Source organism: Panulirus ornatus, chromosome 2 (assembly GCF_036320965.1).
Source record: "Panulirus ornatus isolate Po-2019 chromosome 2, ASM3632096v1, whole genome shotgun sequence".
Classification (NCBI taxonomy): Eukaryota; Metazoa; Arthropoda; class Malacostraca; order Decapoda; family Palinuridae; genus Panulirus; species Panulirus ornatus.
The window spans coordinates 96,714,452-96,739,884 of record NC_092225.1 but is presented as its reverse complement, the minus strand read 5'-3'; the positions used below and the strand labels follow the sequence as shown (position 1 = coordinate 96,739,884).

General features: G+C 43.4%; 1 protein-coding gene across 7 annotated transcripts in view; it reads left to right on the top strand.

Moving 5' to 3' along the window:
* Positions 1 to 25,433, top strand: part of LOC139758668 (uncharacterized) — a 260,280-nt gene that overhangs the window by 73,665 nt on the left and 161,182 nt on the right. For all 7 annotated transcript variants that reach the window (XM_071680307.1, XM_071680288.1, XM_071680282.1 and 4 more), the window contains one exon: positions 14,687 to 14,834. In XM_071680307.1, the coding sequence (XP_071536408.1) occupies positions 14,687 to 14,834 (148 nt within the window). The remainder of the gene's footprint in view (positions 1 to 14,686; positions 14,835 to 25,433) is intronic.

Genomic DNA, 25,433 nt, shown 5'->3' with positions numbered 1-25,433 from the left:
AATAAATTATACATTTCCCTTTTCCATAGCCAGAGGTTGAACCATTATGTGACATTCATTTTCTCATTTCATTGCAAGCTAGAAGTTTCAGTTTTCTAAATTATTTCTTACTTTTTCATATGTATATATATGTCTATGTGTGTGTGTGTGTATATGTGCGTGTGTATGTATATGTATATTGTTTTTTTTTTTTTTTTTGCTTTGTCGCTGTCTCCCGCGTTTGCGAGGTAGTGCCAGGAAACAGACGAAAGAAATGGCCCAACCCACCCCCATACACATGTATATACATACGTCCACACACGCAAATATACATACCTACACAGCTTTCCATGGTTTACCCCAGACGCTTCACATGCCTTGATTCAATCCACTGACAGCACGTCAACCCCGGTATACCACATCGCTCCAATTCACTCTATTCCTTGCCCTCCTTTCACCCTCCTGCATGTTCAGGCCCCGATCACACAAAATCTTTTTCACTCCATCTTTCCACCTCCAGTTTGGTCTCCCTCTTCTCCTCGTTCCCTCCACCTCCGACACACATATCCTCTTGGTCAATCTTTCCTCACTCATTCTCTCCACGTGCCCAAACCATTTCAAAACACCCTCTTCTGCTCTCTCAACCACGCTCTTTTTATTTCCACACATCTCTCTTACCCTTACGTTACTTACTCGATCAAACCACCTCACACCACACATTGTCCTCAAACATCTCATTTCCAGCACATCCATCCTCCTGTGCACAACTCTATCCATAGCCCACGCCTCGCAACCATACAACATTGTTGGAACCACTATTCCTTCAAACATACCCATTTTTGCTTTCCGAGATAATGTTCTCGACTTCCACACATTTTTCAAGGCTCCCAGAATTTTCGCCCCCTCCCCCACCCTATGATCCACTTCCGCTTCCATGGTTCCATCCGCTGCCAGATCCACTCCCAGATATCTAAAACACTTCACTTCCTCCAGTTTTTCTCCATTCAAACTCACCTCCCAATTGACTTGACCCTCAACCCTACTGTACCTAATAACCTTGCTCTTATTCACATTTACTCTTAACTTTCTTCTTCCACACACTTTACCAAACTCAGTCACCAGCTTCTGCAGTTTCTCACATGAATCAGCCACCAGCGCTGTATCATCAGCGAACAACAACTGACTCACTTCCCAAGCTCTCTCATCCCCAACAGACTTCATACTTGCCCCTCTTTCCAAAACTCTTGCATTCACCTCCCTAACAACCCCATCCATAAACAAATTAAACAGCCATGGAGACATCACACACCCCTGCCGCAAACCTACATTCACTGAGAACCAATCACTTTCCTCTCTTCCTACACGTACACATGCCTTACATCCTCGATAAAAACTTTTCACTGCTTCTAACAACTTGCCTCCCACACCATATATTCTTAATACCTTCCACAGAGCATCTCTATCAACTCTATCATATGCCTTCTCCAGATGCATAAATGCTACATACAAATCCCTTTGCTTTTCTAAGTATTTCTCACATACAGTCTTCAAAGCAAACACCTGATCCACACATCCTCTACCACTTCTGAAACCACACTGCTCTTCCCCAATCTGATGCGCTGTACATGCCTTCACCCTCTCAATCAATACCCTCCCATATAATTTACCAGGAATACTCAACAAACTTATACCTCTGTAATTTGAGCACTCACTCTTATCCCCTTTGCCTTTGTACAATGGCACTATGCACGCATTCCGCCAATCCTCAGGCACCTCACTTGGGACGTGAGTCAGTTGTTGTTCGCTGATGATACAGCGCTGGTGGCTGATTCATGTGAGAAACTACAGAAGCTGGTGACTGAGTTTGGTAAAGTGTGTGAAAGAAGAAAGTTAAGAGTAAATGTGAATAAGAGCAAGGTAATTAGGTACAGTAGGGTTGAGGGTCAAGTCAATTGGGAGGTAAGTTTGAATGGAGAAAAACTGGAGGAAGTAAAGTGTTTTAGATATTTGGGAGTGGATCTGGCAGTGGATGGAACCATGGAAGCGGAAGTGGATCATAGGGTGGGGGAAGGGGCGAAAATTTTGGGAGCCTTGAAGAATGTGTGGAAATCGAGAACATTACCTCGGAAAGCAAAAATGGGTATGTTTGAAGGAATAGTGGTTCCAACAATGTTGTATGGTTGCGAGGCGTGGGCTATGGATAGAGTTGTGTGCAGGAGGATGGATGTGCTGGAAATGAGATGTTTGAGGACAATGTGTGGTGTGAGGTGGTTTGATCGAGTAAGTAACGTAAGGGTAAGAGAGATGTGTGGAAATAAAACGAGCGTGGTTGAGAGAGCAGAAGAGGGTGTTTTGAAACGGTTTGGGCACATGGAGAGAATGAGTGAGGAAAGATTGACCAAGAGGATGTATGTGTTGGAGGTGGAGGGAACGAGGAGAAGTGGGAGACCAAATTGGAGGTGGAAAGATGGAGTGAAAAAGATTTTGTGTGATCGGGGACTGAACATGCAGGAGGGTGAAAGGAGGGCAAGGAATAGAGTGAATTGGATCGATGTGGTATACCGGGGTTGATGTGCTGTCAGTGGATTGAATCAGGGCATGTGAAGCGTCTGGGGTAAACCATGGAAAGCTGTGTGGGTATGTATATTTGCGTGTGTGGACGTATGTATATACATGTGTATGGGGGTGGGTTGGGCCATTTCTTTCGTCTGTTTCCTTGCGCTACCTCGCAAACGCGGGAGACAGCGACAAAGCAAAAACAAAAAAAAACAAAAAAATAATTCATACTATCTGCCTTTATTCATTCCCATCGCCACCTTGCCACACATGAAATAACAACCCCCTCCTCCCTCATGTGTGCGAGGTAGCGCTAGGAAAAGAAAACAAAGCCCACATTCGTTCACACTCAGTCTCTAGCTGTCATGTAATAATGCACCGAAACCACAGCTCCCTTTCCACATCCAGGCTCCACAGTACTTTCCATGGTTTATCCCTGATGCTTCACATGCCCTAGTTCAATCCATTGATAGCACGTCGACCCCAGTATACCACATCGTTCCAATTCACTCTATTCCTTGCATGTCTTTCACCCTCCTGCATATTCAGGCCCCGATCACTCAAAATCTATTTCACTCTGTCTTTCCACCTCCAATTTGGTCTCCCACTTCTCCTCGTTCCCTCCACCTCCGACACATATCCTCTTTGTCAATCTTTCCTCACTCATTCTCTCCATGCACATATACATACATATACATTTCACCATATACATACAGGTACATACATAGACATATACTACATATATGCACATGTACATATTCATAATTGCTGCCTTCATCCATTCTTGCCACCACCCTGCCACACACAACATAACACCCTCCCCCCAAGTGAGGTAGGGCTAGGAAGAGAGAAAAAGGCCATATTCGTTCACACTGTCTCTAGCTGTCATGCGTAATGCATCCAAACCACAGCTCCCTTTCCACGTCCAGGTCCCACAGACCTTTCCATGGTTTACCCCAGATGCTTCATGTGCCTGGTTCAATCCGTTGACAGCATGTCGATCCTGGTATACCACATCGTTCCACTTAACTCTATTCCTTGCTCGCCTCCCACCCTCCTGCATGTTCAGGTCCTGATCACTCAAAATCTTTTTCACTCCATCCTTCCACCTCCAATTTGGTCTCCTGCTTCTCCTTCTTCCCTCCACCTCTAACACATATATCCTCTATGTCAATTTTTCCTCACTCATTCTCTCCCTTACTCTTTCATTAATTACTCGATCAAACCACATATCACCCTCAAACATTTCATTTCCAGCACATCCACCCTCCTCTGCACAACCCTATCCATAGCCCTTGCCTCACAAGCATATAACATTGTTGGAACCAATATTCCTTCAAACTACCCATTTTTGCTCTCCAAGATAACGTTCTCACCTTCCACACATTCTTCATCACTCCCCCATCCTGTGACTCACTTTGGCTTCCATGGTTCCATCCGCTGCTAAGTCCACTCCCAGATATCTAAAACACTTCACTTCCACCAGTTTTTCTCCATTCAAACTTACCTCCCAATTAAGTTGTTCCTAAACCCAACTAAACCTAATAACCTTGCTCTTATTCACATATACTCTCAACTTTCTTCTTTCACACACTTTACCGAACTAAGTCACCAACCTCTGCAGTTTCTCACTTGATTCAGCCACCAGCGCTGTATCATCAGTGAACAAGAACTGACTCACTTCCCATGCCCTCTCATCCAGAACAGACTGCATGCTTGCCCTTCTCTCCAAAACTCTTGCATTCACTTCCCTAACCACCCCATCCATAACAAATCAAACAACCATGGAGACATCATGTACCCCTGCCGCAAACCAACATTCTCTGGGAACCAATCACTTTCCTCTCCTCCTACTTGTACTCATGCCTTACATCCTTAGTAAAAACTTTTCACTGCTTCTAGCAACTTACCTTCCACATCATGTACTCTTAAAAACTTCCACAAAGCCTCTCTATCCACCCTATCATATGCCTTCTCCAGATCCGTAAATGCTTCATACAAATCCATCTGTTTTTCTAAGTATTTCTCATATACATTTTTTAAGGCAAACACCTGAGCCACACATCCTTTACCACTTCTGAAACCACACTGCTCTTCTCCAGTCTGATGCTCTGTACATGCCTTCACCCTGTCAGTCAATACCCTCCTGTATAATTTCCCAGGAATACTCAACAAACTTATACCTCTGTAATTTCAACACTCACCTTTATCCCCTTTGCCTTTGTACATTGGCACTATGCATGCATTCCGCCAATCCTCAGGCACTTCATGATCCATACTTACATTGAATATCCTTACCAACGAATCAACAAAAGTCACCCCTTTTTTTTTGATAAATTCCTCTGCAATGCCATCCAAACCTGCCGCCTTGCTGGCTTTTATCTTCCGCAAAGCTTTCACTACCTCTTCTTTGTTCACCAAACCATTCTCCCTGACCCTCTCACTTTGCTCTCCACCCCAACCACAACACCCTTTATCTGCCACTCTGTTATCACACACATTCAACAAACCTTCAAAATATTCACTCCATCTTCTCACTTCATCACTGCTTGTTATTACCTCCCCATTTGTCCCCTTCACCGATGTTCCCGTTTGTTCTCTTGTCTAATGCACTTTGTTTACCTCCTTCCAAAACATCTTTTTATTCTCCCTAGAATGTGGAAGGTATCAAGAGTGTGGGAGGTACGTTGTGAGAAGCAGTGAAAAGTTTTTATCGAGGATGTAAGGCATGTGTACGAGTAGGAAGAGAGGAAAGTGATTGGTTTCTAGTGAATGTTAGTTTCTGGCAGGGGTGCGTGATGTCTCCATGGTTGTTTCCTTTGTTTATGGATGAGGTTGTTAGGGAGGTGAATGCAAGAGTTTTGGAAAGAGGGGCAAGTACGCAGTCTGTTGTGGATGAGAGGGCTTGGGAAGTGAGTCAGTTGTTGTTTGCTGATGATACAGTGCTGGTGGCTGATTCGGGTGAAAAACTGCATAAGCTGGTGACTAAGTTTGTTAAAGTGTGTGAAAGAAGAAAGCTGAGAGTATATGTGAATAAGAGCAGGTTTGTTAGGTTGAGTAGGGTTGAGGGACAAGTCAGTTGGGAGTTAAGTTTGAATGGAGATAAACTGAAGTGAAGTGTTTTAGATATCTGGGAGTGGGTTTAGTAGCAGATGGAAGCATGGAAGCAGAAGTGAGTCACAGGGTGGGGGAGGGGGCAAAGGTTCTGGGAACATTGAAAAATGTGTGGAAGGCAAGAACATTATCTTGGAGAGCAAAAATGGGTATGTTTGAAGGAATAGTGGTTCCAACAATGCTATATGGTTGTGAGGCATGGGCTATAGATAGGGTTGTGCAGAGAAGTGTGGATGTGTGGGAAATGAGATGTTTGAGGACAATATGTGGTGTGAGGTGGTTTGATGGAGTAAGTAATGAAAGGGTAAGAGAGATGTGTGGTAATAAAGAGTGTGGGTGAGAGAGCAGAAGAGGATGTAATGAAATGGTTTGGTCAGATGGCGAGAATGAGTGAGGAAAGAATGACAAAGAGGATATATGTGTCAGAGGTGGAGGAAACGAGAAGTGGGAGACCAAATTGGAGGTGGAAGGATGGAATGAAAAAGATTTTGAGTGATCGGGGCCTGAAGATACAGGAGGGTGAAAGGTGTGCAAGGAATAGAGTGAATAGGAATGATGTGGTATGCCGGGGTCGACGTGCTGTTAATAGATTGAACCAGGGCACGTGAAGTGTCTGGGGTAAACCATGGAAAGTTTTGTGGGGCCTGGATGTGGAAAGGGAGCTGTAGGTTTGGTGCATTACACATGACAGCTAGAGAATGAGTGTAAACAAATCTGGCCTTTGTTGTCTTTTCCTAGCGCTACCGCATGCATGTGCAGGGGAAGGGAGGTGCCATTTTATGTGTGGTGGGGTGGCGATGGGAATGGATGAAAGCATCAAGTATGAAGTATGTACATGTGTATATATATATATATATATATATATTTTTTTTTTTTTGCTTTGTCGCTGTCTCCCGCGTTTGTGAGGTAGCGCAAGGAAACAGACGAAAGAAATGGCCCAACCCACCCCCATACACATGTATATACATACACGTCCACACACGCAAATATACATACCTACACAGCTTTCCATGGTTTACCCCAGACGCTTCACATGCCGATTCAATCCACTGACAGTACGTCAACCCCGGTATACCACATCGATCCAATTCACTGTATTCCTTGCCCTCCTTTCACCCTCCTGCATGTTCAGGCCCCGATCACACAAAATCTTTTTCACTCCATCTTTCCACCTCCAATTTGGTCACACACTTCTCCTCGTTCCCTCCACCTCTGACACATATATCTTCTTAGTCAATCTTTCCTCACTCATTCTCTCCATGTGCCCAAACCATTTCAAAACACCCTCTTCTGCTCTCTCAACCACGCTCTTTTTATTTCGACACATCTCTCTTACCCTTACGTTACTTACTCGATCAAACCACCTCACACCACACATTGTCCTCAAACATCTCATTTCCAGCACATCCATCCTCCTGCGCACAACTCTATCCATAGCCCACGCCTCGCAACCATACAACATTGTTGGAACCACTATTCCTTCAAACATACCCATTTTTGCTTTCTGAGATAATGTTCTCAACTTCCACACATTCTTCAAGGCTCCCAGGATTTTCGCCCCCTCCCCCACCCTATGATCCACTTCCGCTTCCATGGTTCCATCCCCTGCCAGATCCACTCCCAGATATCTAAAGCACTTTACTTCCTCCAGTTTTTCTCCATTCAAACTCACCTCCCAATTGACTTGACCCTCAACCCTACTGTACCTAATAACCTTGCTCTTATTCACATTTACTCTTAACTTTCTTCTTTCACACACTTTACCAAACTCAGTCACCAGCTTCTGCAGTTTCTCACATGAATCAGCCACCAGCGCTGTATCATCAGCGAACAACAACTGACTCACTTCCCAAGCTCTCTCATCCCCAACAGACTTCATACTTGCCCCTCTTTCCAAAACTCTTGCATTCACCTCCCTAACAACCCCATCCATAAACAAATTAAACAGCCATGGAGACATCACACACCCCTGCCGCAAACCTACATTCACTGAGAACCAATCACTTTCCTCTCTTCCTACACGTACACATGCCTTACATCCTCGATAAAAACTTTTCACTGCTTCTAACAACTTGCCTCCCACAGCATATATTCTTAATACCTTCCACAGAGCATCTCTATCAACTCTATCATATGCCTTCTCCAGATCCATAAATGCTACATACAAATCCATTTGCTTTTCTAAGTATTTCTCACATACATTCTTCAAAGCAAACACCTGATCCACACATCCTCTACCACTTCTGAAACCACACTGCTCTTCCCCAATCTGATGCTCTGTACATGCCTTCACCCTCTCAATCAATACCCTCCCATATAATTTACCAGGAATACTCAACAAACTTATACCTCTGTAATTTGAGTACTCACCCTTATCCCCTTTGCTTTATATATATATATATATATATTTCTTTCTTTCATACTATTCGCCATTTCCCGCGATAGCGAGGTAGCCTTAAGAACAGAGGACTGGGCCTATGAGGGAATATCCTCACCTGGCCCCCTTCTCTGTTCCTTCTTTTGGAAAATTGAAAAAAACGAGAGGGGAGGATTTCCAGCCACCCGCTCCCTCCCCTTTTAGTCGCCTTCTACGACACGCAGGGAATACGTGGGAAGTATTCTTTCTCCCCTATCCCCAGGGATATATATATATATATATATATATATATATATATTTTTTTTTTTTTTTTTTTTTTTATACTTTGTCGCTGTCTCCCGCGTTTGCGAGGTAGCGCAAGGAAACAGATGAAAGAAATGGCCCAACCCACCCCCATACACATGTATATACATACGTCCACACACGCAAATATACATACCTTCACAGCTTTCCATGGTTTACCCCAGACGCTTCACATGCCCTGATTCAATCCACTGACAGCACGTCAACCCCGGTATACCACATCGATCCAATTCACTCTATTCCTTGCCCTCCTTTCACCCTCCTGCATGTTCAGGCCCCGATCACACAAAATCTTTTTCACTCCATCTTTCCACCTCCAATTTGGTCTCCCACTTCTCCTCGTTCCCTCCACCTCCGACACATATATCCTCTTGGTCAATCTTTCCTCACTCATTCTCTCCATGTGCCCAAACCATTTCAAACCACCCTCTTCTGCTCTCTCAACCACGCTCTTTTTATTTACACACATCTCTCTTACTCTTACGTTACTTACTCGATCAAACCACCTCACACCACACATTGTCCTCAAACATCTCATTTCCAACACATCCACCCTCCTATGCAAAACCCTATCTATAGCCCATGCCTCACAACCATATAGCATTGTTGGAACCACTATTCCCTCAAACATACCCATTTTTGCTTTCCGAGATAATGTCTTTGCCCTCCACACATTCTTCGTTCCCAGAACATCCCCCCGTGACTCACTTCCGCTTCCATGGTTCCATCCACTGCCAAATCCACTCCCAGATATCTAAAACACTTCACTTCCTCCAGTTTTTCTCCATTCAAACTTACCTCCCTATTGACTTGTCCCTCAACCCTACTGTACCTAATAACCTTGCTCTTATTCACATTTACTCTCAGCTTTCTTCTTTCACACTTTTTACCAAACTCAGCCACCAGCTTCTGCACTTTCTCACCCGAATCAGCCACCAACGCTGTATCATCAGCAAACAACAACTGACTCACTTCTCATGCCCTGTCATCCACAACAGACTGCATACTTGCCCCTCTCTCCAAAACACTTGCATTCACCTTCCTAACAACCCCATCCATAAACATATTAAACAACCATGGAGACATCATGCACCCCAGCCGCAAACCGACATTCATTGGGAACCAATCACTTTCCTCTCTTCCTACTCGTACACATACCTTACATCTTCGATAAAAACTTTTCACTGCGTCTGGCAACTTGCCTCCCACACCATTAACTCTTAAAATCTTCCACAGAGCATCTCTATCAACTCTATCATTTTTTTTTTTTTTTTTTTTTTTATACTTTGTCGCTGTCTCCCGCGTTTGCAAGGTAGCGCAAGGAAACAGACGAAAGAAATGGCCCAACCCCCCCCCCCATACACATGTACATACACACGTCCACACACGCAAATATACATACCTACACAGCTTTCCATGATTTACCCCAGACGCTTCACATGCCCTGATTCAATCCACTGACAGCACGTCAACCCCTGTATACCACATGACTCCAATTCACTCTATTTCTTGCCCTCCTTCCACCCTCCTGCATGTTCAGGCCCCGATCACACAAAATCTTTTTCACTCCATCTTTCCACCTCCAATTTGGTCTCCCTCTTCTCCTCGTTCCCTCCACCTCCGACACATATATCCTCTTGGTCAATCTCTCCTCACTCATTCTCTCCATGTGCCCAAACCATTTCAAAACACCCTCTTCTGCTCTCTCAACCACGCTCTTTTTATTTCCACACATCTCTCTTACCCTTACGTTACTTACTCGATCAAACCACCTCACACCACACATTGTCCTCAAACATCTCATTTACTTCCTTCAGTTTTTATATATGTGTCTGTGAAGGGCGTTTGCGAGGTAGCGCAAGGAAACAGATGAAAGAAATGGCCCAACCCCCCCATACACATGTATATACATACGTCCACACACGCAAATATACATATCTACACAGCTTTCCATGGTTTACCCCAGACGCTTCACATGCCTTGATTCAATCCACTGACAGCACGTCAACCCCGGTATACCACATCGCTCCAATTCACTCTATTCCTTGCCCTCCTTTCACCCTCCTGCATGTTCAGGCCCCGATCACACAAAATCTTTTTCACTCCATCTTTCCACCTCCAATTTGGTCTCCCTCTTCTCCTTGTTCCCTCCACCTCCGACACATATATCCTCTTGGTCAATCTTTCCTCACTCATTCTCTCCATGTGCCCAAACCATTTCAAAACACCCTCTTCTCTCTCAACCACGCTCTTTTTATTTCCACACATCTCTCTTACCCTTACGTTACTTACTCGATCAAACCACCTCACACCACACATTGTCCTCAAACATCTCATTTACTTCCTTCAGTTTTTATATATGTGTCTGTGAAGGGCGCAGATGGGGAGGTGATAACAAGTAGTGGTGATGTGAGAAGGAGATGGAGTGAGTATTTCGAAGGTTTGTTGAATGTGTTTGATGATAGAGTGGCAGATATAGGGTGTTTTGGTCGAGGTGGTGTGCAAAGTGAGAGGGTTAGGGAAAATGATTTGGTAAACAGAGAAGAGGTAGTAAAAGCTTTGCGGAAGATGAAAGCCGGCAAGGCAGCAGGTTTGGATGGTATTGCAGTGGAATTTATTAAAAACGGGGGTGACTGTTTTGTTGACTGGTTGGAAAGGTTATTTAATGTATGTATGACTCATGGTGAGGTGCCTGAGGATTGGCGGAATGCGTGCATAGTGCCATTGTACAAAGGCAAAGGGGATAAGAGTGAGTGCTCAAATTACAGAGGTATAAGTTTGTTGAGTATTCCTGGTAAATTATATGGGAGGGTACTGATTGAGAGGGTGAAGGCATGTACAGAGCATCAGATTGGGGAAGAGCAGTGTGGTTTCAGAAGTGGTAGAGGATGTGTGGATCAGGTGTTTGCTTTGAAGAATGTATGTGAGAAGTACTTAGAAAAGCAAATGGACTTGTATGTAGCATTTATGGATCTGGAGAAGGCATATGATAGAGTTGATAGAGATGCTCTGTGGAAGGTATTAAGAATATATGCTGTGGGAGGCAAGTTGTTAGAAGCAGTGAAAAGTTTTTATCGAGGATGTAAGGCATGTGTACGTGTAGGAAGAGAGGAAAGTGATTGGTTCTCAGTGAATGTAGGTTTGCGGCAGGGGTGTGTGATGTCTCCATGGTTGTTTAATTTGTTTATGGATGGCGTTGTTAGGGAGGTAAATGCAAGAGTTTTGGAAAGAGGGGCAAGTATGAAGTCTGTTGGGGATGAGAGAGCTTGGGAAGTGAGTCAGTTGTTGTTCGCTGATGATACAGCACTGGTGGCTGATTCATGTGAGAAACTGCAGAAGCTGGTGACTGAGTTTGGTAAAGTGTGTGGAAGAAGAAAGTTAAGAGTAAATGTGAATAAGAGCAAGGTTATTAGGTACAGTAGGGTTGAGGGTCAAGTCAATTGGGAGGTGAGTTTGAATGGAGAAAAACTGGAGGAAGTGAAGTGTTTTAGATATCTGGGAGTGGATCTGGCAGCGGATGGAACCATGGAAGCGGAAGTGGATCATAGGGTGGGGGAGGGGGCGAAAATTCTGGGAGCCTTGAAGAATGTGTGGAAGTCGAGAACATTATCTCGGAAAGCAAAAATGGGTATGTTTGAAGGAATAGTGGTTGCAACAATGTTGTATGGTTGCGAGGCGTGGGCTATGGATAGAGTTGTGCGCAGGAGGATGGATGTGCTGGAAATGAGATGTTTGAGGACAATATGTGGTGTGAGGTGGTTTGATTGAGTAAGTAACGTAAGGGTAAGAGAAATGTGTGGAAATAAAAAGAGCGTGGTTGAGAGAGCAGAAGAGGGTGTTTTGAAATGGTTTGGGCACATGGAGAGAATGAGTGAGGAAAGGTTGACCAAGAGGATATATATGTCGGAGGTGGAGGGAACGAGGAGAAGAGGGAGACCAAATTGGAGGTGGAAAGATGGAGTGAAAAAGATTTTGTGTGATCGGGGCCTGAACATGCAGGAGGGTGAAAGGAGGGCAAGGAATAGAATGAATTGGAGCGATGTGGTATACCGGGGTTGACGTGCTGTCAGTGGATTGAATCAAGACATGTGAAGCGTCTGGGGTAAACCATGGAAAGCTGTGTAGGTATGTATATTTGCGTGTGTGGACGTATGTATATACATGTGTATGGGGGGGGGTTGGGCCATTTCTTTCGTCTGTTTCCTTGCGCTACCTCGCAAACGCGGGAGACAGCGACAAAGTATAAAAAAAAAAAAAAAATGTATATGTTGAAATGTATAGGTTTGTATATGTGCGTGTCTGGATGTGTATGTACTTACATGTGTACGTGAGTGGGTTGGGCCATTGTTTCATTTGTTTCCTTGCACTACCTCGCTAATGTGGGAGACAGCAACAAAGTATGATAGATAGATAATAAAAATTTAACGATACTCTCACCCCAATTCTCACTTGCCCTCTTTTTCACTTCTTGCACCTTTCTCTTGACCTTCTGCCACTTTTTTTATACCTTTCCCAGTCGTTTGCATTACTTCCCTGCAAAAGTCATCCATCTCTTCTCTTTCACTAGCAGTCTTACTTCTTCATCCCACCATTCACTTCCTTTTCTAATCTGCCCACCTCCCACCTCTCTCATGCCACATGCATCTTTTGTGCAAGCCAACAGTGCTTCCTTAAATATATCCCATTCCTTCCCCACTCCCCTTACGTCATTTGCGCTCACCTTTTGCCGTTCTGTACTCAATTTCTCCTGGTATTTTCTCAGACAAGTCTCCTTTCCAAGCTCACTTACTCTCCCCACTCTCTTCACCCCCAACATTCTCTCTTCTTTTTTTAAAACCTCTACAAATCTTCACCTTTGCCTCCACAAGATAATGATCAGACATCCCTCCAGCTGCCCCTTTCAGCATATTAACATCCAAAGGTCTCTCTTCTACACGTCTTATCAATTAACACGTAATCCAGTGACGCCCTTTGGCCATCTTTCCTACTCACATATGTATGCTTATGTATCTCTCTTTTTGAACCAGGTATTCCCAATCACCAGTCCTTTTTAAGCATACAGATCCACAAGCTCTTCACCATTTCCGTTTACAACACTGAACACCCCATGTACACCAATTATACCCTAAACTGCCACATTACTCACCTTTGCACTCAAATCACCTATCACGATAACTCAGTCTCATGCATCAAAGCTGTTAACACACTCACTCAGCTGCTCCTAAAACACTTGCCTCTCTTGATCTTTCTTCTCATGCCCAGGTGCATAGGCACCAGTAATCACTCATCTCTCTCCATCCACTTTCAGTTTTACCCATATCAGTCTAGTTTACTTTCTTACTCTCTATGACATATTCCCACAACTCCTGCTTCAGGAGGAGTGCTACTCCTTCCTTTGCTCTTGTCCTCTCACTAACCCCTGACTTTACTCCCAAGACATTCCCAAACCACTCTTTCCCTTTACCCTTGAGCTTTGTTTCACTCAGAACCAAAACATCCAGGTTCCTTTCCTCAAACATACTACCTATCTCTCCTTTTTTCTCATCTTGGTTACATCCACACACATTTAAACACCCCAGTCTGAGCCTTCGAGGAGGATGAGCTTTTCCTGCATGACCCCTTCTTCTGTTTTCCCTTTTAGAAAGTTAGATACAAGGAGGGGAGGGTTTCCAGCCCCCTCTCCTGCCCCCTTTAGTTGCCTACTACGACATGTGGGGAATACGTGGGAAGGATTCTTTCTCCCCTATCCCTATACCTAATGGTATCTGAAGTAATTTTTGCTATTGTACTTTTAGATTTAGTTATTTTTTATAGGTAGAGGTTAATTTTGTCTTTATTAAAGGAAATTTTATTAAATGAAGCAAATGCTCACTTAGAATATCATTCACAGAAGCAAACCAGAGAAACCTTCATAATTTGGTATTCCATAATGTGATTTTATGTTAATTTGGTAGTTTTTGGAAGGCGAATTTTAAAAGAAAAAGATTGCCATAATTTGGCTGGGTGCCGAATTATGATGCTCCCTGGTATAGCTCATGTGGATGAGTGCATGGCATAGGAGGAGAGAGCTCCGTGTGTTCCCCCTGTACTTCAGAACCATTGCCAATCACTTCATAAAACTCCAAGATCACGTACTTGTGGCAAGTGAACACGTATATTTCAATTTCATCTGTTTTTCACTCTTATACCTTTTTAAAGATTTATTGCTCATAATTCAGCATGTAGTTAAATTCAACAAGGTTAGAGCCCATATATGTCAAATCTTAGTGGTTTCTCTGTGTACTTTACTACTAAACGGTAATGGTATGTCGTAATGTAACTCCATTTGCTAGTCTTAAATGTGTGGACACATTTCAGGCAGTTAAAGATGCTGAGAATAGCACCACTAAGTTAACCCAAGAAATGAGCAAACTTCAGGAGGAGCTAAAAGCAGTGGAAGCTCAGAAGAATGAAGCTCAAGAAGCCATTATTTCAACCAACAAGGAATGTGACAGAAAATTAGCAGGTATGTTAACAAACTTCAGTGAAGTGAGGAAGAGAAGTGTTATAGATGTCTGGGAGTGGATTTAGCAGCAGATGGAAGGAACCATGGAAGTGGAAGTGGGTCACAGGGTGGGGGAGGGGGCAAAGGTTCTGGGAGCGTTGAAGAATGTGTGGAAAGTGAGAACGTTATCTTGGAGAGCAAAGATGGGTATGTTTGAAGGAATAGTGGTTCCAACAATGTTATATGGTTGTGAGGCATGGGCTATAGATAGGGTTGTACAGAGGTGGGTGGATGTGTTGGAAATGAAATATTTGAGGACAATATGTGGTGTGAGGTAGTTTGATGAAGTAAGTAATGAAAGGGTAAGAGAGATGTGTGGTAATAAAAAGAGTGTGGTTGAGAGAGCAAAGAGGATGTGTTGAAATGGTTTGGTAACATGGAGAGAATGAGTGAGGAAAGATTTACAAAGAGGATATATGTGTCAGAGGTAGAGGGAATGAGGAGAAGCGGGAGATCAAATTGGAGGTGAAAGAATGGAGTTAAAAAGATTTTGAGCAATCAGGGCCTGAAGATACAGGAGGGTGAAAGGCGTGCAAGGAATAGAGTGAATTGGAACAATGTGGTATACCGGGATCGACATTCTGGCAGTGATTGTATACCGGAGTTGACATGCTGTTAGTGATAGAACCAGGGCATGTGAAGCATCTGGGGTAAACCATGGAAAGTTTTGTGGGGCCTTGATGTGGAAAGGGAGCTGTGGTTTTGGTGCATTACACATGAAAGCTAGAGACTGAGTGTGAATGAATGTGGCCTTTGTTATCTTTTTCCTAGCGCTACCTCGCGCACATACGGGGGAGGGGGTTGTCATTTCATGTGTGATGGGGTGGCGACGGGAATGAACAAGGGCAGACAGTTTGAATTATGTACATGTGTGTATATGTATATGTCTGTGCATGTGTATATATATATATATATATATATATATATATATATATATTTTTTTTTTTTTCTTTCAAACTATTCGCCATTTCCCGCATTAGCGAGGTAGGGTTAAGAACAGAGGACTGGGCCTTTGAGGGACTACCGTCACCTGGCCCAATTCTCTGTTCCTTCTTTTGGAAAAAAAAAAAAAAACGAGAGGGGAGGATTTCCAGCCCCCCGCTCCCTCCCCTTTTAGTCGCCTTCTACGACACGCAGGGAATACGTGGGAAGTATTCTTGCTCCCCTATCCCCAGGGGGATGTTTAATTTGTTTATGGATGGGGTTGTAAGGGAGGTAAATGCAAGAGTCCTGGAAAGAGGGGCAAGTATGAAGTCTGTTGGGGATGAGAGAGCTTGGGAAGTGAGTCAGTTGTTGTTCGCTGATGATACAGCGCTGGTGGCTGATTCATGTGAGAAACTGCAGAAGCTGGTGACTGAGTTTGGTAAAGTGTGTGGAAGAAGAAAGTTGAGAGTAAATGTGAATAAGAGCAAGGTTATTAGGTACAGTAGGGGTGAGGGTCAAGTCAATTGGGAGGTGAGTTTGAATGGAGAAAAACTGGAGGAAGTGAAGTGTTTTAGATATCTGGGAGTGGATCTGTCAGCGGATGGAACCATGGAAGCGGAAGTGGATCATAGGGTGGGGGAGGGGGCGAAAATTTTGGGAGCCTTGAAAAATGTGTGGAAGTCGAGAACACTATCTCGGAAAGCAAAAATGGGTATGTTTGAGGGAATAGTGGTTCCAACAATGTTGTATGGTTGCGAGGCGTGGGCTATGGATAGAGATGTGCGCAGGAGGATGGATGTGCTGGAAATGAGATGTTTGAGGACAATGTGTGGTGTGAGGTGGTTTGATCGAGTAAGTAACGTAAGGGTAAGAGAGATGTGTGGAAATAAAAAGAGCGTGGTTGAGAGAGCAGAAGAGGGTGTTTTGAAATGGTTTGGGCACATGGAGAGAATGAGTGAGGAGAGATTGACCAAGAGGATATATGTGTCGGAGGTGGAGGGAACGAGGAGAAGAGGGAGACCAAATTGGAGGTGGAAAGATGGAGTGAAAAAGATTTTGTGTGATCGGGGCCTGAACATGCAGGAGGGTGAAAGGAGGGCAAGAAATAGAGTGAAGTGGAGTCATGTGGTATACAGGGGTTGATGTGCTGTCAGTGGATTGAAGCAAGGCATGTGAAGCGTCTGGGGTAAACCATGGAAAGCTGTGTAGGTATGTATATTTGCGTGTGTGGACGTGTGTATGTACATGTGTATGGGGGGGGGGGTTGGGCCATTTCTTTCGTCTGTTTCCTTGCGCTACCTCGCAAACGCGGGAGACAGCGACAAAGTATAAAAAAAAAAAAAAAAAAAAAAAAAAATATATATATATATATATATATATTCTTTCTTTCTTTTAAACTATTCGCCATTTCCCGCGTTAGCGAGGTAGCGCTAAGAACAGAGGACTGGGCCTTTTTTGGAATATCCTCAACTGGCCCCCTCTGTTCCTTCTTTTGGAAAATTAAAAAAAAAAAAAAAAAAACGAGAGGGGAGGATTTCCAGCCCCCCGCTCCCTCCCCTTTTAGGCGCCTTCTACGACACGCAGGGAATACGTGGGAAGTATTCTTAATCCCCTATCCCCAGGGATAATATATATATATATATATATATATATATATATATATATATATATATATATATATAAATTGAAAGTTGATGGAGAGAGGTGGGTGATTATTGGTGCATATGCACCTGGGCATGAGAAGAAAGATCATGAGAGGCAAGTGTTTTGGGAGCAGCTAAATGAGTGTGTTAGCGGTTTTGATGCACGAGACCGGGTTATAGTGATGGGTGATTTGAATGCAAAGGTGAGTAATGTGGCAGTTGAGGGAATAATTGGTATGCATGGGGTGTTCAGTGTTGTAAATGGAAATGGTGAAGAGCTTGTAGATTTATGTGCTGAAAAAGGACTGATGATTGGGAATACCTGGTTTAAAAAGCGAGATATACATAAGTATACTTATGTAAGTAGGAGAGATGGCCAGAGAGCGTTATTGGATTACGTGTTAATTGACAGGCGTGCGAAAGAGAGACTTTTGGATGTTAATGTGCTGAGAGGTGCAACTGGAGGGATGTCTGATCATTATCTTGTGGAGGCTAAGGTGAAGATTTGTATGGGTTTTCAGAAAAGAGGAGTGAATGTTGGGGTGAAGAAGGTGGTGAGAGTAAGTGAGCTTGGGAAGGAGACCTGTGTGGGGAAGTACCAGGAGAGACTGTGTACAGAATGGAAAAAGGTGAGAACAATGGAAGTAAGGGGAGTCGGGGAGGAATGGGATGTATTTAGGGAATCAGTGATGGATTGCGCAAAAGATGCTTGTGGCATGAGAAGAGTGGGAGGTGGGCTGTTTAGAAAGGGTAGTGTGTGGTGGGATGAAGAAGTAAGAGTATTAGTGAAAGAGAAGAGAGAGGCATTTGGACGATTTTTGCAGGGAAAAAATGAAATTGAGTGGGAGAAGTATAAAAGAAAGAGACAGGAGGTCAAGAGAAAGGTGCAAGAGGTGAAAAAAAGGGTAAATGAGAGTTGGGGTGAGAGACTATCAGTAAATTTTAGGGAGAATAAAAAGATGTTCTGGAAGGAGGTAAATAGGGTGCGTAAGACAAGGGAGCAAATGGGAACTTCAGTGAAGGGCGTAAATGGGGAGGTGATAACAAGTAGCGGTGATGTGAGAAGGAGATGGAATGAGTATTTTGAAGGTTTGTTGAATGTGTCTGATGACAGAGTGGCAGATATAGGGTGTTTTGGTCGAGGTGGTGTGCAAAGTGAGAGGGTTAGGGAAAATGATTTGGTAAACAGAGAAGAGGTAGTAAAAGCTTTGCGGAAGATGAAAGCCGGCAAGGCAGCAGGTTTGGATGGTATTGCAGTGGAATTTATTAAGAAAGGGGGTGACTGTATTGTTGACTGGTTGGTAAGGTTATTTAATGTATGTATGACTCATGGTGAGGTGCCTGAGGATTGGCGGAATGCGTGCATAGTGCCATTGTACAAAGGCAAAGGGGATAAGAGTGAGTGCTCAAATTACAGAGGTATAAGTTTGTTGAGTATTCCTGGTAAATTATATGGGAGGGTATTGATTGAGAGGGTGAAGGCATGTACAGAGCATCAGATTGGGGAAGAGCAGTGCGGTTTCAGAAGTGGTAGAGGATGTGTGGATCAGGTGTTTGCTTTGAAGAATGTATGTGAGAAATACTTAGAAAAGCAAATGGATTTGTATGTAGCATTTATGGATCTGGAGAAGGCATATGATAGAGTTGATAGAGATGCTCTGTGGAAGGTATTAAGAATATATGGTGTGGGAGGCAAGTTGTTAGAAGCAGTGAAAAGTTTTTATCGAGGATGTAAGGCATGTGTACGTGTAGGAAGAGAGGAAAGTGATTGGTTCTCAGTGAATGTAGGTTTGCGGCAGGGGTGTGTGATGTCTCCATGGTTGTTTAATTTGTTTATGGATGGGGTTGTAAAGGAGGTAAATGCAAGAGTCCTGGAAAGAGGGGCAAGTATGAAGTCTGTTGGGGATGAGAGAGCTTGGGAAGTGAGTCAATTGTTGTTCGCTGATGATACAGCGCTGGTGGCTGATTCATGTGAGAAACTGCAGAAGCTGGTGACTGAGTTTGGTAAAGTGTGTGGAAGAAGAAAGTTGAGGGTAAATGTGAATAAGAGCAAGGTTATTAGGTACAGTAGGGGTGAGGGTCAAGTCAATTGGGAGGTGAGTTTGAATGGAGAAAAACTGGAGGAAGTGAAGTGCTTTAGATATCTGGGAGTGGATCTGTCAGCGGATGGAACCATGGAAGCGGAAGTGGATCATAGGGTGGGGGAGGGGGCGAAAATTTTGGGAGCCTTGAAAAATGTGTGGAAGTCGAGAACATTATCTCGGAAAGCAAAAATGGGTATGTTTGAGGGAATAGTGGTTCCAACAATGCTGTATGGTTGCGAGGCGTGGGCTATGGATAGAGATGTGCGCAGGAGGATGGATGTGCTGGAAATGAGATGTTTGAGGACAATGTGTGGTGTGAGGTGGTTTGATCGAGTAAGTAACGTAAGGGTAAGAGAGATGTGTGGAAATAAAAAGAGCGTGGTTGAGAGAGCAGAAGAGGGTGTTTTGAAATGGTTTGGGCACATGGAGAGAATGAGTGAGGAGAGATTGACCAAGAGGATATATGTGTCGGAGGTGGAGGGAACGAGGAGAAGAGGGAGACCAAATTGGAGGTGGAAAGATGGAGTGAAAAAGATTTTGTGTGATCGGGGCCTGAACATGCAGGAGGGTGAAAGGAGGGCAAGAAATAGAGTGAATTGGAGTCATGTGGTATATAGGGGTTGACGTGCTGTCAGTGGATTGAAGCAAGGCATGTGAAGCGTCTGGGGTAAACCATGGAAAGCTGTGTAGGTATGTATATTTGCGTGTGTGGACGTGTGTATGTACATGTGTATGGGGGGGGGGGTTGGGCCATTTCTTTCGTCTGTTTCCTTGCGCTACCTCGCAAACGCGGGAGACAGCGACAAAGTATAAAAAAAAAAAAAAAAAAAAAAAAAAATATATATATATATATTTTTATACTTTGTCGCTGTCTCCCGCGTTTGCGAGGTAGCGCAAGGAAACAGACGAAAGAAATGGCCCAACCATCCCCCATACACATGTACATACACACGTCCACACACGCAAATATACATACCTACACAACTTTCCATGGTTTACCCCAGACGCTTCACATGCCCTGATTCAATCCACTGACAGCACGTCAACCCCTGTATACCACATCGCTCCAATTCACTCTATTCCTTGCCCTCCTTTCACCCTCTTGCATGTTCAGGCCCCGATCACACAAAATCTTTTTCACTCCATCTTTCCACCTCCAATTTGGTCACCCACTTCTCCTCGTTCCCTCCACCTCCGACACATATATCTTCTTAGTCAATCTTTCCTCACTCATTCTCTCCATGTGCCCAAACCATTTCAAAACACCCTCTTCTGCTCTCTCAACCACGCTCTTTTTATTTCCACACATCTCTCGTACCCTTACGTTACTTACTCGATCAAACCACCTCACACCACACATTGTCCTCAAACATCTCATTTCCAGCACATCCATCCTCCTGCGCACAACTCTATCCATAGCCCACGCCTCGCAACCGTACAACATTGTTGGAACCACTATTCCTTCAAACATACCCATTTTTGCTTTCCGAGATAATATTCTCGACTTCCACACATTCTTCAAGGCTCCCAGAATTTTCGCCCCCTCCCCCACCCTATGATCCACTTCTGCTTCCATGGTTCCATCCGCTGCCAGATCCACTCCCAGATATCTAAAACACTTCACTTCCTCCAGTTTTTCTCCATTCAAACTCACCTCCCAATTGACTTGACCGTCAACCCTACTGTACCTAATAACCTTGCTCTTATTCACATTTACTCTTAACTTTCTTCTTCCACACACTTTACCAAACTCAGTCACCAGCTTCTGCAGTTTCTCACATGAATCAGCCACCAGCGCTGTATCATCAGCGAACAACAACTGACTCACTTCCCAAGCTCTCTCATCCCCAACAGACTTCATACTTGCCCCTCTTTCGAAAACTCTTGCATTTACCTCCCTAACAACCCCATCCATAAACAAATTAAACAACCATGGAGACATCACACACCCCTGCCGCAAACCTACATTCACTGAGAACCAATCACTTTCCTCTCTTCCTACACGTACACATGCCTTACATCCTCGATAAAAACTTTTCACTGCTTCTAACAACTTGCCTCCCACACCATATATTCTTAATACCTTCCACAGAGCATCTCTATCAACTCTATCATATGCCTTCTCCAGATCCATAAATGCTACATACAAATCCATTTGCTTTTCTAAGTATTTCTCACATACATTCTTCAAAGCAAACACCTGATCCACACATCCTCTACCACTTCTGAAACCACACTGCTCTTCCCCAATCTGATGCTCTGTACATGCCTTCACCCTCTCAATCAATACCCTCCCATATAATTTACCAGGAATACTCAACAAACTTATACCTCTGTAATTTGAGCACTCTTATCCCCTTTGCCTTTGTACAATGGCACTATGCACGCATTCCGCCAATCCTCAGGCACCTCACCATGAGTCATACATACATTAAATAACCTTACCAACCAGTCAACAATACAGTCACCCCCTTTTTTAATAAATTCCACTGCAATACCATCCAAACCTGCTGCCTTGCCGGCTTTCATCTTCCGCAAAGCTTTTACTACCTCTTCTCTGTTTACCAAATCATTTTCCCTAACCCTATCACTTTGCACACCACCTCAACCAAAACACCCTATATCTGCCACTCTATCATCAAACACATTCAACAAACCTTCAAAATACTCACTCCATCTCCTCCTCACATCACCACTACTTGTTATCACCTCCCCATTTGCGCCCTTCACTGAAGTTCCCATTTGCTCCCTTGTCTTATGCACCCTATTTACCTCCTTCCAGAACATCTTTTTATTCTCCCTAAAATTTAATGATACTCTCTCACCCCAACTCTCATTTGCCCTTTTTTTCACCTCTTGCACCTTCCTCTTGACCTCCTGTCTCTTTCTTTTATACATCTCCCACTCAATTGCATTTTTTCCCTGCAAAAATTGTCCAAATGCCTCTCTCTTCTCTTTCACTAATACTCTTACTTCTTCATCCCACCACTCACTACCCTTTCTAATCAACCCACCTCCCACTCTTCTCATGCCACAAGCATCTTTTGCGCAATCCATCACTGATTCCCTAAATACATCCCATTCCTCCCCCACTCCCCTTACTTCCATTGTTCTCACCTTTTTCCATTCTGTACACAGTCTCTCCTGGTACTTCCTCACACAGGTCTCCTTCCCAAGCTCACTTACTCTCACCACCCTCTTCACCCCAACATTCACTCTTCTTTTCTGAAAACCCATACCAATCTTCACCTTTGCCTCCACAAGATAATGATCAGACATCCCTCCAGTTGCACCTCTCAGCACATTAACATCCAAAAGTCTCTTTTTCGCACGCCTGTCAATTAACACGTAATCCAATAACGCTCTCTGGCCATCTCTCCTACTTACATAAGTATACTTATGTATATCTCGCTTTTTAAACCAGGTATTCCCAATCATCAGTCCTTTTTCAGCACATAAATCTACAAGCTCTTCACCATTTCCATTTACAACACTGAACACCCCATGTATACCAATTATTCCCTCAACTGCCACATTACTCACCTTTGCATTCAAATCACCCATCACTATAACCCGGTCTCGTGCATCAAAACCACTAACACACTCATTCAGCTGCTCCCAAAACACTTGCCTCTCATGATCTTTCTTCTCATGCCCAGGTGCATATGCACCAATAATCACCCACCTCTCTCCATCAACTTTCAGTTTTACCCATATTAATCGAGAATTTACTTTCTTACATTTTATCACATACTCCCACAACTCCTGTTTCAGGAGTATTGCTACTCCTTCCCTTGCTCTTATATATATATATATATATATATATATATATATATATATATATATATATATATATATATATATATGTATATGTTGAGATGTGGGAAATATTCTTTAGATATCTGGGAGTGGATCTGGCAGCGGATGGAACCATGGAAGCAGAAGTGGATCATAGGGTGGGGGAGGGGGCGAAAATCCTGGGAGCCTTGAAGAATGTGTGGAAGTCGAGAACATTATCTCGGAAAGCAAAAATGGGTATGTTTGAAGGAATAGTGGTTCCAACAATGTTGTATGGTTGCGAGGCGTGGGCTATGGATAGAGTTGTGTGCAGGAGGATGGATGTGCTGGAAATGAGATGTTTGAGGACAATATGTGGTGTGAGGTGGTTTGATCGAGTAAGTAACGTAAGGGTAAGAGAGATGTGTGGAAATAAAAAGAGCGTGGTTGAGAGAGCAGAAGAGGGTGTTTTGAAATGGTTTGGGCACATGGAGAGAATGAGTGAGGAAAGATTGACCAAGAGGATATATGTGTTGGAGGTGGAGGGAACGGGGAGAAGTGGGAGAGCAAATTGGAGGTGGAAAGATGGAGTGAAAAAGATTTTGTGTGATCAGGGCCTGAACATGCAGGAGGGTGAAAAGAGGGCAAGGAATAGAGAGAATTGGATTGATGTGGTATACCGGGGTTGACGTGCTGTCAGTGGATTGAATCAGGGCATGTGAAGCGTCTGGGGTAAACCATGGAAAGCTGTGTAGGTATGTATATTTGTGTGTGTGGACGTATGTATATACATGTGTATGGGGGTGGGTTGGGCCATTTCTTTCGCCTGTTTCCTTGCGCTACCTCGCAAACGAGGGAGACAACGACAAAGCAAAAAAAAAAAAAAAAAAAAATTTGAGATGTATAGGCATGTATGTATATGTGCGTGTGTGGACATGTATGTATATACATGTGTATGTGGGTGGGTTGGGCCATTCTTTCGTCTGTTTCCTTGTGCTACCTCACTAACGTGGGAGACAACAACAAAGTATAATAAAATGAAAATAGAAAATTAAAGATATAATTTATGTTATTTATGACTAGTGCTGTGCCTGTGTATGATGTCAGAGTACAGCTTGAAACAAGCTCAGTAGAGAGATAAGAATAAAAAATACAAAAATATAATCTATGTTATGTATGACTAGTGCTGTGCCTGTGTATGATGTGAGAGTACAGCTTGAAACAAGCTCAGTAGAAAGAAAAATATCTTAACTTCCCTCTCTTTCATTCTCTTTTTCTATACATGTTCGCCAGTTCCTGTGTTAGTGAGGTATTGCTCGGAACAGATAAAAAATGATCTTGTTCTCTCACTTCCACTCTCTAATAATCATGTATAATGCACGGAAACCAGAGCTCTCTGTCCACAATCATGCCCCACAGACTTTTCTCTGGTTTCCTCACATATCCCCTACAATTCTTCCCACTGAATCTCCAAGCCCAATGACCTGTTCTTTGACTGACAATTTATCTCTGATGAATTTATGGAAAAGTTTTGGAATTTCTTCTGCAATTACCTAAATAGTCTTTTCAAAGTTTCTTTGTTCTTCCTTTCTTATCTGATACACTTATTCCTTGCTCTCTTTTACCTAGCAAAATTTGGTTGACTGGAGTGTTGTCTATATCTTTGTCACTGTGCATCTCAAAGCTCTTTTGCTTTTTTACTTCTTTATCAAACCAGTCATAACTCTTTTTCAACATGTCATGTGTCCCAGTTCCTGGCTGCAGAATTCCATTTCCCAGTCTTATGCCTACTTTAGGTTTTCTCACTTGTGCTCCCTTAACTTCCTCATATATCACGCCGTCAATTTTGAGCATTGCTTGGTTGTTTTTATATCAGTTGGTATATCATATACAACATCTCAGTATCTATGCTGGAGTGTGTTAAGATAAGGTCCAGTAATAATGATGTATGAATCCCCATCATCATAGTTTTTTACTGACATTGAAAGTTTCGTGCTTACAGTCTTAAAACTCGAGTCTTCATTACTTCCTGTCACCATGAATATCTAAATTCCCCTAGTCTGCCTCTTTAAGATTGAAATCCCACATTATCAATGCTTTACCATCTTTGAGAGTGTGTGTTTTTCTGTTTT